Below are 13,861 nucleotides of genomic sequence, written 5' to 3'. Positions count from 1 at the left end.
TGGGAGAATGTAAATCGGGAGTTGCACGTTTTATGGTTTGTACAGTGTTTTATTAACTTTTTAAAACACAAAATCACTCATAAAAACAGCAGCTCTTTTCTGCCTTCCTTGACAGTCTCTCTCTCTGGTCATAGTTTTAAAAGTTCTAACATCTCACTTAGTATCAAACTTTGCCGTAGAAGCTGCAGGCACAGTGATTTTGAGCTATCCTAATCCGATTTGGCCAGCAATAGGTGCACTTGATTTAGCCCTCCGGGTCAGCCAGGTTTTATACCTTGAGACAAATGAAATGGTTCTAAATGGGAACAATTTGCTTACCTGGCATGGAGGGCAGCTGAATCAAGTGAACCTACCACAAACTGCGTGGGACAAATTTTAAACAAATGGGAGCACAAGGCTTTATTGCCAAACATTTCTGTAGAAATTCCAACAATCGACTAGGAATGCCTAGAAGATCAACCAGGCGATCACGATTGACTGGTTGGTGATCACTGGTCTAGTGAATGAATCTGACATTCCAGGTATTTCACATACTAATCGCAGAAAGACTGGGTGAATTGTGGCGTTTTTATACATTTTTAGTGCATTATGGGTTTAACGGAAGTGCACCCTACTATGGCTGATCTTCCCCTGTCTGTGGGTGTCTATGCTGCAGCGATGACCTGTTCTCGCTCCCCCACTGCCCCGGCAAGACCCTGGTGATCGGGGCATCCTACGTGGCACTGGAGTGCGGGGGTTTCCTTGCGGGCCTGGGCCTGGACGTGACGGTCATGGTACGCTCCATCTTGCTGAGGGGCTTCGACCAGGACATGGCCAACCGCGCCGGGGAACACATGGAAGAGCATGGTGTCAAGTTCCTCCGGAAGTACGTCCCAGTTAAGGTGAGCCAATGTGAGTTATCTACTACTAGACCTGGGTTCAAATAGTGTTTGAAGTCTTTCAAATACTATGAATGTTGCCTTAGCCTGGGTCAAATTTGCACTCATGGGACTTTTCTATTGGTTCCGATTGCAACAGTTAAGCTTAATCATGCACAGCTAGTATTTGAAATGATTTCAATAGTATGTGAACTCAGGTACTACTACTACACCCTTTGTATCTTTACTCCGCTTTTCAGGGCTTTCTTTATGGCCTTTTTATGGTTCGGAAATGCCTGGGCTAAATTGTTCTGTCATCAGGGAAGTTGTGTAATATTTCACTATTTATCGGAAGAGTCCTGTCATCAGATTAAGTCTAAAGTTCATGGATGTTAGTCTTTGAAGGTGAACTAAATTAAAAACCATGATCTTTCAGAGTGAAAAATGCCTTCAGTTCACCCGGCCTTGGCAATTATAGTATTATAGAGAATTTTGTAGCTAGATACACATTTTTTTCCCCCATACAATGCATTTTATATGTCAGGTGGAGGAGCTGGAGGCAGGCACTCCTGGGAGGCTGAAGGTGACAGCCAAGAGCACGGAGAGTGACGAGACCATCGAGGGAGAATACAACACTGTACGTACGCATTAAAGTCCCCTTAACCCCCAATAGCCAAAGTAAATCTGTGAAATGAAACCAATACTGTAACTTAAATCTGCGAACAAAGTACTTTAACATATTGCATTAGGCATTATCAAACTCTGCATGATTGTCAGTCTTTGAGCCTTCACTATAAGATGTTTTGTCCAGCAAAATTGAGTCATTCTTGCTCTGTAGGGATGACGGGCTTTATTTTTTGGGTGAATGGTCCTTTTAACCCGGTGACTTCCTTGTCCTCCCTCAGGTGTTGATAGCCGTGGGGCGTGACGCTTGTACAGGCAAGATCGGCCTGGATCAAGCCGGAGTCAAAGTCAACCCCAAGTAAGTTTAACTTAGGGATAGGTGTCCCTTCAGACAGAACAGTTGTAAATCATTCAGCGTCGTGTGTCACGATCGCAGAAAGTTTAAATTCATGTTAACATAATTGCACTGTCCAATTTACAGTAGCTATTACTGAAGAAAAAAAATGCCATGCTATTAGTTGAGCTCCCAACAACAAAACACTTTTTTCACCATGTTAGGTTTGATCAATTCACCTCTGAAGGTGAAATGTGTACTTAAATCAGATCAAGATTTCAGAATGTATCATCCGTAGGGTCCCAGAGATAACATCAAGTGTCGTTTTGTTAGAGAAAATGTATTTTTCATTTCCTACAAATGTCCATATAAGCATGAATATTGTATTTCCATTCATTAAATTTGCGAAGAAAGGAATCGGTGAAAATCTAACCCTAAACGTTGTTTCAACCAGTCAAATCACATTTCGATGTATTCCTCAGAGATCCTAGAACGTAACCAGACTTCACTTTATTATTAGGAGTGTAGTATATCCTATAGGACACCAAATTTGTTCAGAGAGCAACACCTTCATGGCACGCCGATGACGCGGGCGGTCTTCACATGATTGACTTTAACTTTGGAAAATAAGCACCAATCGTGGTCAAACAAAGCTAGCTAGATAGCTAATGAGCGGGAGTATGCGGAAACCCAGTATCTGTCGCAAAATGTTGCTGCTAACCTTGTGCGACGTCAAGCCTTTCCTTTTGGACAAATATTTAAGAGTATGGAGAGTTATGAAAACAGGGTGTTTTGCAAATGTTGAACTTATAATATGGCTACTAATACTGGAAAAGCTAAATCAAAGCCCAAGTATACAGATTTGACGATATTCTTGCAGACAAATTTAATTTGAATGTAAATGTTTCCTTCACGATTTGCCCAAATGTACCTGGGTGACGTCACACTAAATATCATGTAGTTTGCTCATACTTCAAGTTATCCGTCTGAAACTTTGCACATACACTGCCATCTTGTGGACACCATCGCAATTACAACCAGAGTGATGGCTAGATGTAGGGACCTTCCTGTTGCATTTCAAAGATGGTGGTAGAAAAGAACTGGTTGTTTTTTGTCTTTGTATTTTCTTCTACCAGATCTATTGTTATATTCTCCTACATTCCTTTCACATTTCCACAAACTTCAGTGTTTCCTTTCAAATGGTACCAAGAATATGCATATGCTTCGGGGGCTGAGCTACAGGCAGTTAGATTTGGGTATGTCATTTTAGGCAAAAAAACAAGTTTAAGTAAAAAAAAATCCTTACGTTAACTTTCCTTTTATTTTCTTCTATTCTCTCATTTCATTCATGCACCCTCGCGACTGTCACCAATGAGACGCAGACAAGGGTGTGTGTGCACACGCCTGTACCTTTAAGGCTCTCTACAGTCATGGTGATTCAGCACTATTGCCTCACCAGATGTGTGTGTGTGAGAACTGAACAGGAGGGGTTTTGTGGGGATAAGAGTTTTTGTGTTCGTGCTTTTTTGTGCTGTTACATTGGGACGTAACGGTATCTAAAAAAATCTCAAGCTTCTTTAAAATATTGTTAACCGGATTGATTGAGGAAGAAGTGTTTTCATGGGGTTTCTAACATGCAGTTCGGTTATGAATGGGTCAGCCCTACAGAGTGCTCTCTCGGCCAACGGGATTAAGCAAGCGCATGAGCCAGGCTTAGGGGTGAGTGTGCCTTAGTCAGTCATATGCCTCAGTCATATGACCTGGTCCCTAGCAGCATTTAAGGACATGAATGTGTAGTTCATACATGCATAATCTATGAGAAGAATGACTGTTTTACCTCAATTAGCTACGAAATCCGTAGTTTGAAATTGACTGTTTACTGGAAGCTGTGCAGTGCCATTTTCCTTACATGTTCCCCCACGTGGGCCAGCCCCCTAGCAATTCATGTTCCAGCCAATGAGGTTCAGCACCTCACCATTTGAGTGAAAACTAGACAGATGCGCACACACAGCAGAGCGAGAGAGAGCAATGACGTGATGCACATATGTGACGTAGCACACAGATTTCGGTGACCACTTTTGGCTTGTGAGTGCTCCTTTCAGAACTACTGGCAAAAAAAATATACAAACGTAACGGAGAATCTCTTTAACATCATGGGGCTGACTGACACACAGCTTAAGGTGCACCAGGTTCGGCCTCTCGGTTGCACTACATGAGTGTAGCTTACCAGGCTGGCTAAAGCGACCCATGTCAGGTGGACTTTGAGTTTGGTGTCAACCAGACAAGTAGTTTACATGTGTATTTTTACATAGCTGTTACTGAGCATTTGTCCTTTGCCAAGATAATCCGTCCACATGACGGGTGTGGCATATCAAGAAGCTAATTCAACAGCATGATCAATTACACAGGTGCACCTTTTGCTGGGGACAATAAAAGACCATTAAAAGGCCGTTTTGTCACACAACACAATGCCACCTCAAGTTGAAGGAGCGTGCAATTGGCATGACTTGGCTGACTGCAGGAATTGAATGTTAATTTCTCAACCATAAGCAGCCTCTGTTGTTTTTAGAGAATTTAACAGCAAGTCCAACAAGCCTCACAACCGCAGACAATGTGTAACCATGCCAGCCCAGGAACTCGACATCCGACTTCTTCAGCTGCAGGATCGCCTGGGACAAGCTACCCGGACAGCTGATGAAACTGTAGGTTTGTGCAGAAACTTTTAAATTGTACAAACTGTCAAACCGTCTCAGGGAAGCTCATCTGCATGCTCGTCGACCTCACCAGGGCCTTGACCTGACTGCAGTTCGTCGTCTTAATCGACTTCAGTGGGCAAATGCTCACCTTCGATAGCTACTGGCACGCTGAAGAAGTGTGCTCTTCGCGGATGAATCCCTGTACTGGGCAGACGGTGGCGTGTGGGCGAGACGTTTGCTGACGTCAAGATTGTGAACAGAGTACCCCATGGTGGAAGTGGTGTTATGGTATGGTCAGGCACAAGCTATGGACAACAAACAAAATAGCATTTTATCAATGGCAATTTAAATACTGTGACGACATCTGTGACATGATCCTGAGGCCAATTGTCGTGCCATTTCATCTGCCGCAATCATCCCATGTTTCTGCATGATAATGCACGGCCCCATGTCACAAGGATCTGTACACAATTCCTGGAAGCTGGAAATGTCCAAGTTCTTCCATGGCCTGCATACTAACCAGAAATGTCACCCATTGAGCATGCTTGCTCTGGATCGACGTGTACGACCGTGTGTTCCAGTTCCCTCCAATATCCAGCAACTTCGCATAGCCAATGAAAAGGACTGGGACAACATTCCAAAAGCCACAACTAGCAGCTTGATCAACTCTATGTGAAGGAGATGCGTCACGCAGCATAAGGGAAATATAGATCGTGGATGGTTTTCTGATCCACCTCCCTACTTTTTTTAAGGTACTGTGTCTGTGACCAACCGATGCATCTCTGTATTCCCAGTCATGTGAAATCCATAGATTAGGGCCTAATGCTTTTATTTAAATTGACTGACGTCTTCATTTGAACTGTAACTCAGTAATATCTTTGAAATTGTTGCATTTTTATACATTTTTGTTCAGTGTATATGCAGGCTGAGTCTCATTTGTGCTACATGACTGTCGTTGATGATGAATCATCCTCATCGTTGTTGAATACTTTGTCTCCGTTTTTGTGATGGCAAGATCTTAGCCCCACCCAGACAGTCAGTACCATTCTTCATGGCCACAACCTAGGGCTGGGCGCTATGCCCTATTTGACTATACCGCTAATGATGCATTGGCCAGTTGGTGTTTTTACTTCTATGACGATATTTTTGTTTGTTAAATGTGATATGCAACTCAGGCATGTGTAATGTCCGTTTTTATAGTTTACTCCGTTTTGCTTCTTGAGTAGTTTTCCTCTCCTCCTGCATGCCGCTTCCCAAAATGCCTTGCTCGCTGTCACTCAAGGAGAGAGCAGTTTGTTGACCATTGATTCACGAGCACGTTCTTGCCGTTCACTCAGCATGGTCAGATGCCACAAGATGTTGGTGTGAGCATGTCAACATCTTGTTGCAGCTATCTGGCAGTTAATATGCTGCAGGGGCTGGGAGACTAGTCAGGATCGAGGGAAAGATGAACGGAGCAAAGTACAGAGATCCTTGAAGAGAACCTGCTCCAGACCACTCAGGACCTCAGACTGGGGTGAAGGTTCACCTTCCAACAGGAAAACGACCCTAAGCACACAGCTAAGACAACCCAAGAGTGGCTTCGGGACAAGTCTCTGAATGTCCTTGAGGGGCCCAGCCAGAGGCTGGACTTGATCCCGATCTGACATCTCTTTCAACCTGACAGAGCTGGAGAGGATCTGCAGAGAAGAATGAGAGAAACTCCTCAAATATAAACTCAGCAAAAAAAGAAACTTCCCTTTTTCAGGACCCTGTCTTTCAACGATAATTTGTAAAAATCCAAATATCTTCACTGTAAAGGGTTTAAACACTGTTTCCCATGCTTGTTCAATTAACCATAAACATAAACATCCTGACATGACCCTCCAGCATGACAATGCCACCAGCCATACTGCTTGTTCTGTGCGTGATTTCCTGCAAGACAGGAATGTCAGTGTTCTGCCAGCACAGAGCCCAGATCTCAATCCCATTGAGCACGTGATAGGTGAGAATTGTCTGTTAATAACTTCTTGCGGCTAGCAAACCCGTATCCAGGAGCGTAATCATAGCCTCAAACGCATTAGCATAACGCAACTTTTCCTATTCATGAAAATCACAAATGAAATAAATATATTCAAATACGAACTTAGCCTTTTGTTAACAACACTGTGATCTCAGATTTTCAAAATATGCGTTACAGCCAACGCTAGACAAGCATTTGTGTAAGTTTAGCATGGCATAATGCTATGCTAGGCTCTGCTGGCAGCAGGACTTCAGATGCTTTCACTCAGGAGACTCCCAGTTAGATAGCAAATGTTCCTTTTATCCAAAAATAATTTTTTTGTAGGCGAAAAAGCTCACGTTTGGTCATCAGTTTTGGCTGAGAAATTGACCTAAAAATACTTTCAACTATAACGCCAAACTTTTTTCAACATTTGCTCCATAATATCGACAGAAACACTGCAAACGTTGTTTAGGATCCATCCTCAAAGTGTTTTTAACATATATATTCGATAATATATCCGTCAAGGCAATTGTTTTCTCATAAGAAGTGATTGGAAAAATGGCCAATAATATATAAGGAGTCATTGGCATGAGGCGGTTTCAAAAAATGTGGCACTTCCTGATTGGAGTTTTATCTGGGTTTCGCCTGTAACATCAGTTCTGTTGCACTCACATACAATATCTTTGCAGTTTTGGAAACGTCAGTGTTTTCTTTCCAAAGCTGTCAATTATATGCATAGTCGAGCATCTTTTCGTGACAAAATATCTTGTTTAAAACGGGAATGTTTTTCATCCAAAAATTAAAATAGCGCCCCCTATATCCAACTGGTTAATTGAATGATTAGAATATTCCGCCCTGAAACACAATTGTATGGAATTGATTAGAATGTATAAAATCATAATCAATAAATGTGTAGTCCTAGTCAGAATTAGGGTAAAACAATGTCTTTATGGTATTTTAAACAGACTGTCTGAGCTTGGTGCCGTGTGCGCGCGCGCGTGTGTGTGTGCGCGTATGGCTGTGTGAATGTGTGGGCGTGAGAAGTCAGTATAAAATGAATTGTTTTGTATTCTTGACTTTAGAACGTTCCCGTGAATAAACATTTAACTTTGGTAGACTAGGCCTCTGTCTGTTTTCATTTCTATCAGTATCTTACAAATCCTGATATAGCAGACCTGAGTAATTACAATTAAATTGGGTTATGAACCTGGAGAACAAAATTATCTTATTAGCACGTCTCGGACCTATTGGATCGGAGGGTGAGGGCTAGGCCCCCCCCAGAGATGTCCGGGAACTTGCAGGTGCTTTGGTGGAAGAGTGGGGTAACATCTCACAAAAAGAACTGGAAAATCTGGTGCAGTCCACGAGGAGATGCACTGCAGTACTTAATGCAGCTGGTGGCCACACCAGATACTGTGACTTTTGATTTTGACCCCCCCCCCCCCCTTTTGTTCAGGGACACATTATTCCATTTCTGTTAGTCACATGTCAGTGGAACTTGTTCTTGTTCTGTTCATGCAAATATTTAAATACTTTAAGTTTGCTGAAAATTAACACCGTTGACCATGTGAGGACGTTTCTCTTTTTTTTTGCTGAGTTTAGGTGTGCCAAGCTTGTAAACTCATATCCAAGAATACGCAAGGCTGTAATCGCTGCCAAAGGTGCTTCAACAAAGTACTGAGTAAAGGGTCTGAATAGTTATCTAAATGTGATATTTTATTTTTTATACAGTTGCACACATTTCTAAACTTATTTTTGCTTTGTCATTATGGGGTATTGTGTGTAGATTGGGGAGGGGGGGGGGGTAAATTTAATCAATTTTAGAATAAGGCTGTAACGTAACATAATGTGGAGAAAGTCAAGGTCTGAATTCTTTCCGAATGCACTGTATATGGTATTTTCTTTACTTAAATAATGCACCATTAAAAAGTGTGACCCAAACACCCTCTTATTGGTTTACCCTCAATCACGGAACCGTGGTGTTCTTTACATAGATATTTCTCAACCGGGAAACACACAACCACTCTTTTGTCAACATCCTATGGTCACATTACATAATTCTTTCACATCACACTGAGAATGTCTGTCGCAAGATCTGATTCTTTCATTTGCGAACATTTTCACCGACTAGTCTTCGCTTAATGTAGAATGCACGTTGGGAATGATAAAATATTTACTTTGTTTGTATTCCACTTAATTGTCAAGTGGGATTTATTGACCAAATTCTGTACTTGTTGGACCTTTCACTTTACTCTGTTCTCCAATGAGTTCCTATGATTCCCTAAACATTTTTCAATCCGTCCACTGGATAATAAAGGTCAAATAGATTGGTGCGTATGTGTTCTGCAAACTGTTCTTATACATGTATGTGTAATAAGCCTTCACCAGGGATCTGCAACTTGTGGCTCCGTGGGGATCTATAATAGTCAAATGGGAGTCGCCAGTCATTTTACCCTAGCTAAGCTTCCACTCTTCCTCCCCCAGGAACGGTAAGGTTCCGGTGAACGACGAGGAACAGACCAACGTGCCGCACATCTACGCCATCGGAGACATCCTGGAGGGCAAGTGGGAGCTGACACCCGTGGCCATCCAGGCCGGAAAGCTGCTGGCACGCCGGCTGTACGCGGGAGCCTCGCTCAAGGTAATTATTGGACAGCGGGCCTCGATTCACCCCCTGGGAGTTAACATGCTTTTCTATTGATAGACAGTGGCAGTTTGTCAGTGTAACTCTTCTCTCTGTTGTCCCTCTGCTTTTAATAAGATTGGCTTTTGTTGCTTTCAAGTTCAAATCTTAAATGTTGGCCCTCGTTGATGTTATATGGTGGGGCCTTTGCTCTCCACCTAAAATGTAAAAACGAGGAGAAACCATGTAAAAATGTTCCCTAGCTTCTATCGTCATACTGTAGTATATTCTGTCTGGTGAACCTCCAATGTGACTCCACCTGGTAAAGACTGTAAATTGTCATGTCTTGTTTATTATTAACTGTGGTTGAATGTTGTTGTGTGCAGTGTGACTACGTAAACGTTCCCACCACTGTGTTCACCCCTCTGGAGTATGGCGCCTGTGGGCATTCTGAGGAGAAAGCTATTGAGCTGTACGGCCAAGACAACTTGGAGGTAGCTGCTGACGCAACACACAGACTCACACAGACACAGAACCCACTTCCAGCCTAGTGGTACCACAGCCACATCACACACTTCCTTGCACTGAATGTTACAGACCAAAATCAACTGACATTTAGGCTCTGCTCCAATCTCCAATATGCATTGTAGCATACCAATTTAAATGTGGATATTGACTCGCCAGCTATTAAACGGTGATACCGATCGTATACACTCAGTGGTCAGTTTATTAGGTACACCACCGTTCACAAATGGTTCGCTCCTACAGAGTGACTCATTCAGTTACTGTTCGATTGAATGTTAGAATGGGCAAAACTAGTGACCTAAGCGACTTTGAGCATGGTTGAGAGTTGTCACGCGCACCGGTTACAGTATCTCAGAAACTGACGTGTCCTGGGCTTCTCACGCACAGGAGCGTGACAAACAAAACCACAACATCCAGTCAGCAGCAGTCCTGTGGGCGAAAACAACACATTGATAAGAGGTCGAAGGAGAACGGCAAGAATCGTGCAAGCTAACGGGCGGGCCACAAAGAGGCAAGTAATGGCTTGCAGAACGGAATCTCGGACCACACAACTCCGTCGATCCTTGTCACGATCCTTGATCCGTCGATCCTTGTCTATTGGCGGCAGACACCCACACCGGGTTCCACCGCTGTCAGCTAAAAACAAGAAGCGGCTCCAGTGGTCATGCTTTCACCAACACTGGACAATTGAGAGGTGGACCAACTTTACCTGGTCCGATGAATCCTGGTTCCGTCATGCTAATGGCTGAGTCACGATTTGGCATAAGCAGCATGAGTCCGTAGCCCCATCCTGCCTGGCGTCAAATGTATAGGCTGGTGGCTGTGGTGTCATGTTGTGGGGAATGTTTTCCTGGCACAGGTCCCTTGATACCAATTGAGCAACATTTCCATGCCCTGAAATTCCTGTTCTGGAAGCAATAGTCCGACCAGTACTAGATGGGTGTACCTTATAAAATGTCCACTGACTGTATAATACTATCATATATTTGTGTGTATATATATATATATATATATATGAATTATGTGGATAACGTATCACAGTTTAATGTTGTAGTGTTAGTGTTTCTGCAAAAAAGAATTTTACATTTTGTGTTGAAATGGATCCCACTGCTGACACCGTACTGTAACATGCTGTTAGAATGACAAAAAAAAACAAAGGTCAAGTTCAATACCGGTAATACTGTTATAAATGGGGCCCTGTGTTTTGTGCAATCATGTGACCTAGCAGTATTTGATCCTGTATTTTAAGCCTTATCCAGACATGAGAATTGCCCATAAAATGAAATGTATTGTCTGAGGATGGTGCTGGACCATCTGGCATAAAAAGAAAAGGTGACAGTTTGCTGAATTTAATTTTTTTTAAAATAATGGTTCAATAAAATAAACATGTCACACGCTTGCACAGAACACAGGGCCCTAGTTATAACACCACACTCTAGAAACATACATGCATGACACTTTTAATGCAAGTTATTCTGCCCTTTCTGTACGTGTGTGTCCTTAACTGTGTAGGTGTACCACAGTCTTTTCTGGCCTCTGGAGTTCACTGTCCCCAACAGGGACAACAACAAGTGCTACTCCAAGATCATCTGCAATAAACTGGACAATGTAGGAACCCTCCCCTCTCCTAACTCACCTGACTACCTGTTTGATTCATGGACACTGCAATTGTCACTTTTGCTGTGTAGAGTTAAAAAATTCTCACATTGAAAACTTCCAGGAAACCCGAAAAATGATTTTGTTGGAGGAACAAAAATCTTCCACCCTTGTCTCTGGTCAAGACGCTATGTGAACACTGTCACTTTTGACTCTATGTTTCTGAAAGCTGTTCTAGAATAAGTGGACACGCATATCGAATTCAATAGCCATATTGAAGAAGAATGCAAGTTCCGATATGCAGGGTCTGGCTAACATAACAAACTAGTAGATTACCTGTGCACTTGATCTATCAGTAACATCACTCTCTCTGCAGGACCGTGTGATCGGGTTCCACTACCTGGGGCCCAACGCTGGCGAGGTGACGCAGGGCTATGGCGCGGCCATGAAGTGCGGACTGACTAAAGAGCAGCTGGACAACACCATCGGCATCCACCCCACCTGCGCTGAGGTAAGACTGATCGCACACCAGCTGCAGGCCGCGTTTTCATTCGACTTGCTCCCCCTTTTTCGCCCCCGTTTTCTTTCCTCCTTGGATCGGGTGTAGACATAGGATGTGCGCCCTCTATCCATCTCCATCTTTCCCATGAATCACTTCTATGACTGCTTTTGATAGACATAAAAAAACATGTGAATGTATAACATGCAAGTCCCTCCACGGTGCAAAAAAGTAACTTGCAGAGCGTTTTCTGATTTGCCTGAGTCGATCTGGCAGTGAGCCACAACCAGGTTATTCGACCTTAGAACCTATCAAATCAAGAATTTAATTGTTAACTAAAGACTGGAAAACTAACTACTGCAACAGCTGACAGTTAGTGCCACAGGTTACTATTGCCATTACGTTCAAGGCTAATGTTATCACAGTATTTTGTCGCAAGTGTATCTATCTCTATGGTTGTAGCTTTAATCGGTTGCTTTTGCCCAGTTGTTTTTACATTTGTGAACGAGCCGCAGCACCACACCACAGAGATCAACGGTCGTTCTGCTTCTTCTCTTCCAGATCTTCACCACCATGGAGGTGACCAAGAGCTCGGGCGGTGACATCACCCAGGCGGGCTGCTGAGGTTAAACCCTGCTCGTTTAGCAGGCTGTCCCGTTCTTCATCTTAGATATCTCCATCTCACCCTCCCTCTCACCTTGTATCTCTGTGCCAACCTGGCCGCCACTCAAATTCTACATCCAAGACCAATCTCTTCTCAGGAAAAAACAATGAGGTGATTAGAAACCAGGGTAACGGGTTCTGAATGAATAAAACCACTCATTTTGGGATTAGAGGTGGATGTCTCACTGTCTGAAAGGTTGAGCTAAAAGATGCACTGAGGTGGCCTGTAGCGTGGACATACAAGGTGAGATGATGAGATGAGGTGAGTTACGATCTATGGGATAGCCTACTAGACAGCGGGGTTACTCTGCTGCTTTTACAAGGTGCCACTTGTGTGTCTTGCTCAGAGGTGCACCACCCCTCTAGGGATGTGTGAGTGCTGTTTGACGTCCTGGCCCTTAACCCAGTCGCTGCGGTGGGCTAGGACCGATGTCCCTCTTTGTCCAAAGGCACATGGGGTGAACCGAACCCTTCGTCCAACTCCCCAACTTAAACACATTTTACACACGCATGCATACACTCACGTAAGATATTGTTACTTTTGTCATCACGTCTCTTCTGTCAAGCCATCAACATTCTTGGCAGAAGTGTACCTTCAAATATCGTATGAAGAAGAAAAAATCATTGAGGTTAATTAATGTGGGGGGGGCAAAGTATATGTTTGTTTTTAATCTGCTTTTCTCATGGTATCGACCTTTCTCCACATCAAGGTCGTTAGCCTTAGATTAAAGATGCCTCCCAGTTCCAATTTTTACCAAAGTGTTACCCAAAAAGGTGACGGAAGTCAAGAGAAAGCCTCCGACATTCAAAGCTCTGCTGCTTCAGGAAACACTTTCTGTTAGGACTTCCCAGGAATGAATACATCAAACTCGAATTGTACTGAATGTTAAAAATAAATACATCTCAAGTTTACAGTGGAGCATTAAACAAATGCTTATTTGTATCAGTTTGCTGTTTCGTTTGCCTCTGCGTTATTTGTGTATTTAAGATGTAGCCAATCTGGTAGAGGAATTTATTTACTCTTAAAATACTGTCCTGTTGTTGAGCAGTGACACCGGTCAAATTGTATAAAATGACTGCTTCACTGGTATCACCTTTGTAGATTATCTTTTGTAGACAAATAAAAGTTATGTCAACATGCAAGCTACCATCTTGGCTGTTCGTTTGCTGTCTCAAAGTGAAATAGATTATTATTTTTTTGCTTCTATCATGAAGCGATCTGTTCCGTGTGGTTGCCTACGTAGGGTTAGTGGTTGGCGTAATCTTGTGCATGCAAGAATGCCAGGTTTACAGGAAAGTACTGAAGGACGTGGGGTGATTAGGTTTCCTTAGCAACCTGCAAAGATACGTAGTCGGGTGTATAGTCTTCAGTCTGTGGTGTCGTTTCCTTCTTACTGGAAAGGGCCAGCAGTGTAGCCTACACCGTGATCCGCTTGTGTCATCTTGCCAAGTGTGACTGA

At 43.1% G+C, this 13,861-nt stretch overlaps 1 protein-coding gene across 3 annotated transcripts in view; it reads left to right on the top strand.

Moving 5' to 3' along the window:
• The window catches only part of LOC139370737 (thioredoxin reductase 1, cytoplasmic-like), a 29,147-nt gene extending 15,598 nt beyond the window's left edge, over window positions 1–13,549 (top strand). Inside the window, exons 9-16 of one of the 3 annotated variants that reach the window (XM_071110402.1) lie at window positions 656–881; window positions 1,402–1,494; window positions 1,763–1,839; window positions 8,980–9,136; window positions 9,505–9,612; window positions 11,156–11,251; window positions 11,616–11,750; window positions 12,300–13,549. In XM_071110402.1, coding sequence (XP_070966503.1) covers window positions 656–881; window positions 1,402–1,494; window positions 1,763–1,839; window positions 8,980–9,136; window positions 9,505–9,612; window positions 11,156–11,251; window positions 11,616–11,750; window positions 12,300–12,362 — 955 coding nt within the window. In that variant the 3' untranslated portion in view covers window positions 12,363–13,549. The remainder of the gene's footprint in view (window positions 1–655; window positions 882–1,401; window positions 1,495–1,762; window positions 1,840–8,979; window positions 9,137–9,504; window positions 9,613–11,155; window positions 11,252–11,615; window positions 11,751–12,299) is intronic. The other 2 variants (XM_071110403.1, XM_071110404.1) reach the window with 2 other exon arrangements.
• Window positions 13,550–13,861: the final 312 nt, after the last annotated feature.

This window comes from Oncorhynchus clarkii, chromosome 17 (assembly GCF_045791955.1).
Source record: "Oncorhynchus clarkii lewisi isolate Uvic-CL-2024 chromosome 17, UVic_Ocla_1.0, whole genome shotgun sequence".
Taxonomy (NCBI): domain Eukaryota; kingdom Metazoa; phylum Chordata; class Actinopteri; order Salmoniformes; family Salmonidae; genus Oncorhynchus; species Oncorhynchus clarkii.
This window is presented reverse-complemented; position numbering and strand designations above follow the sequence as displayed.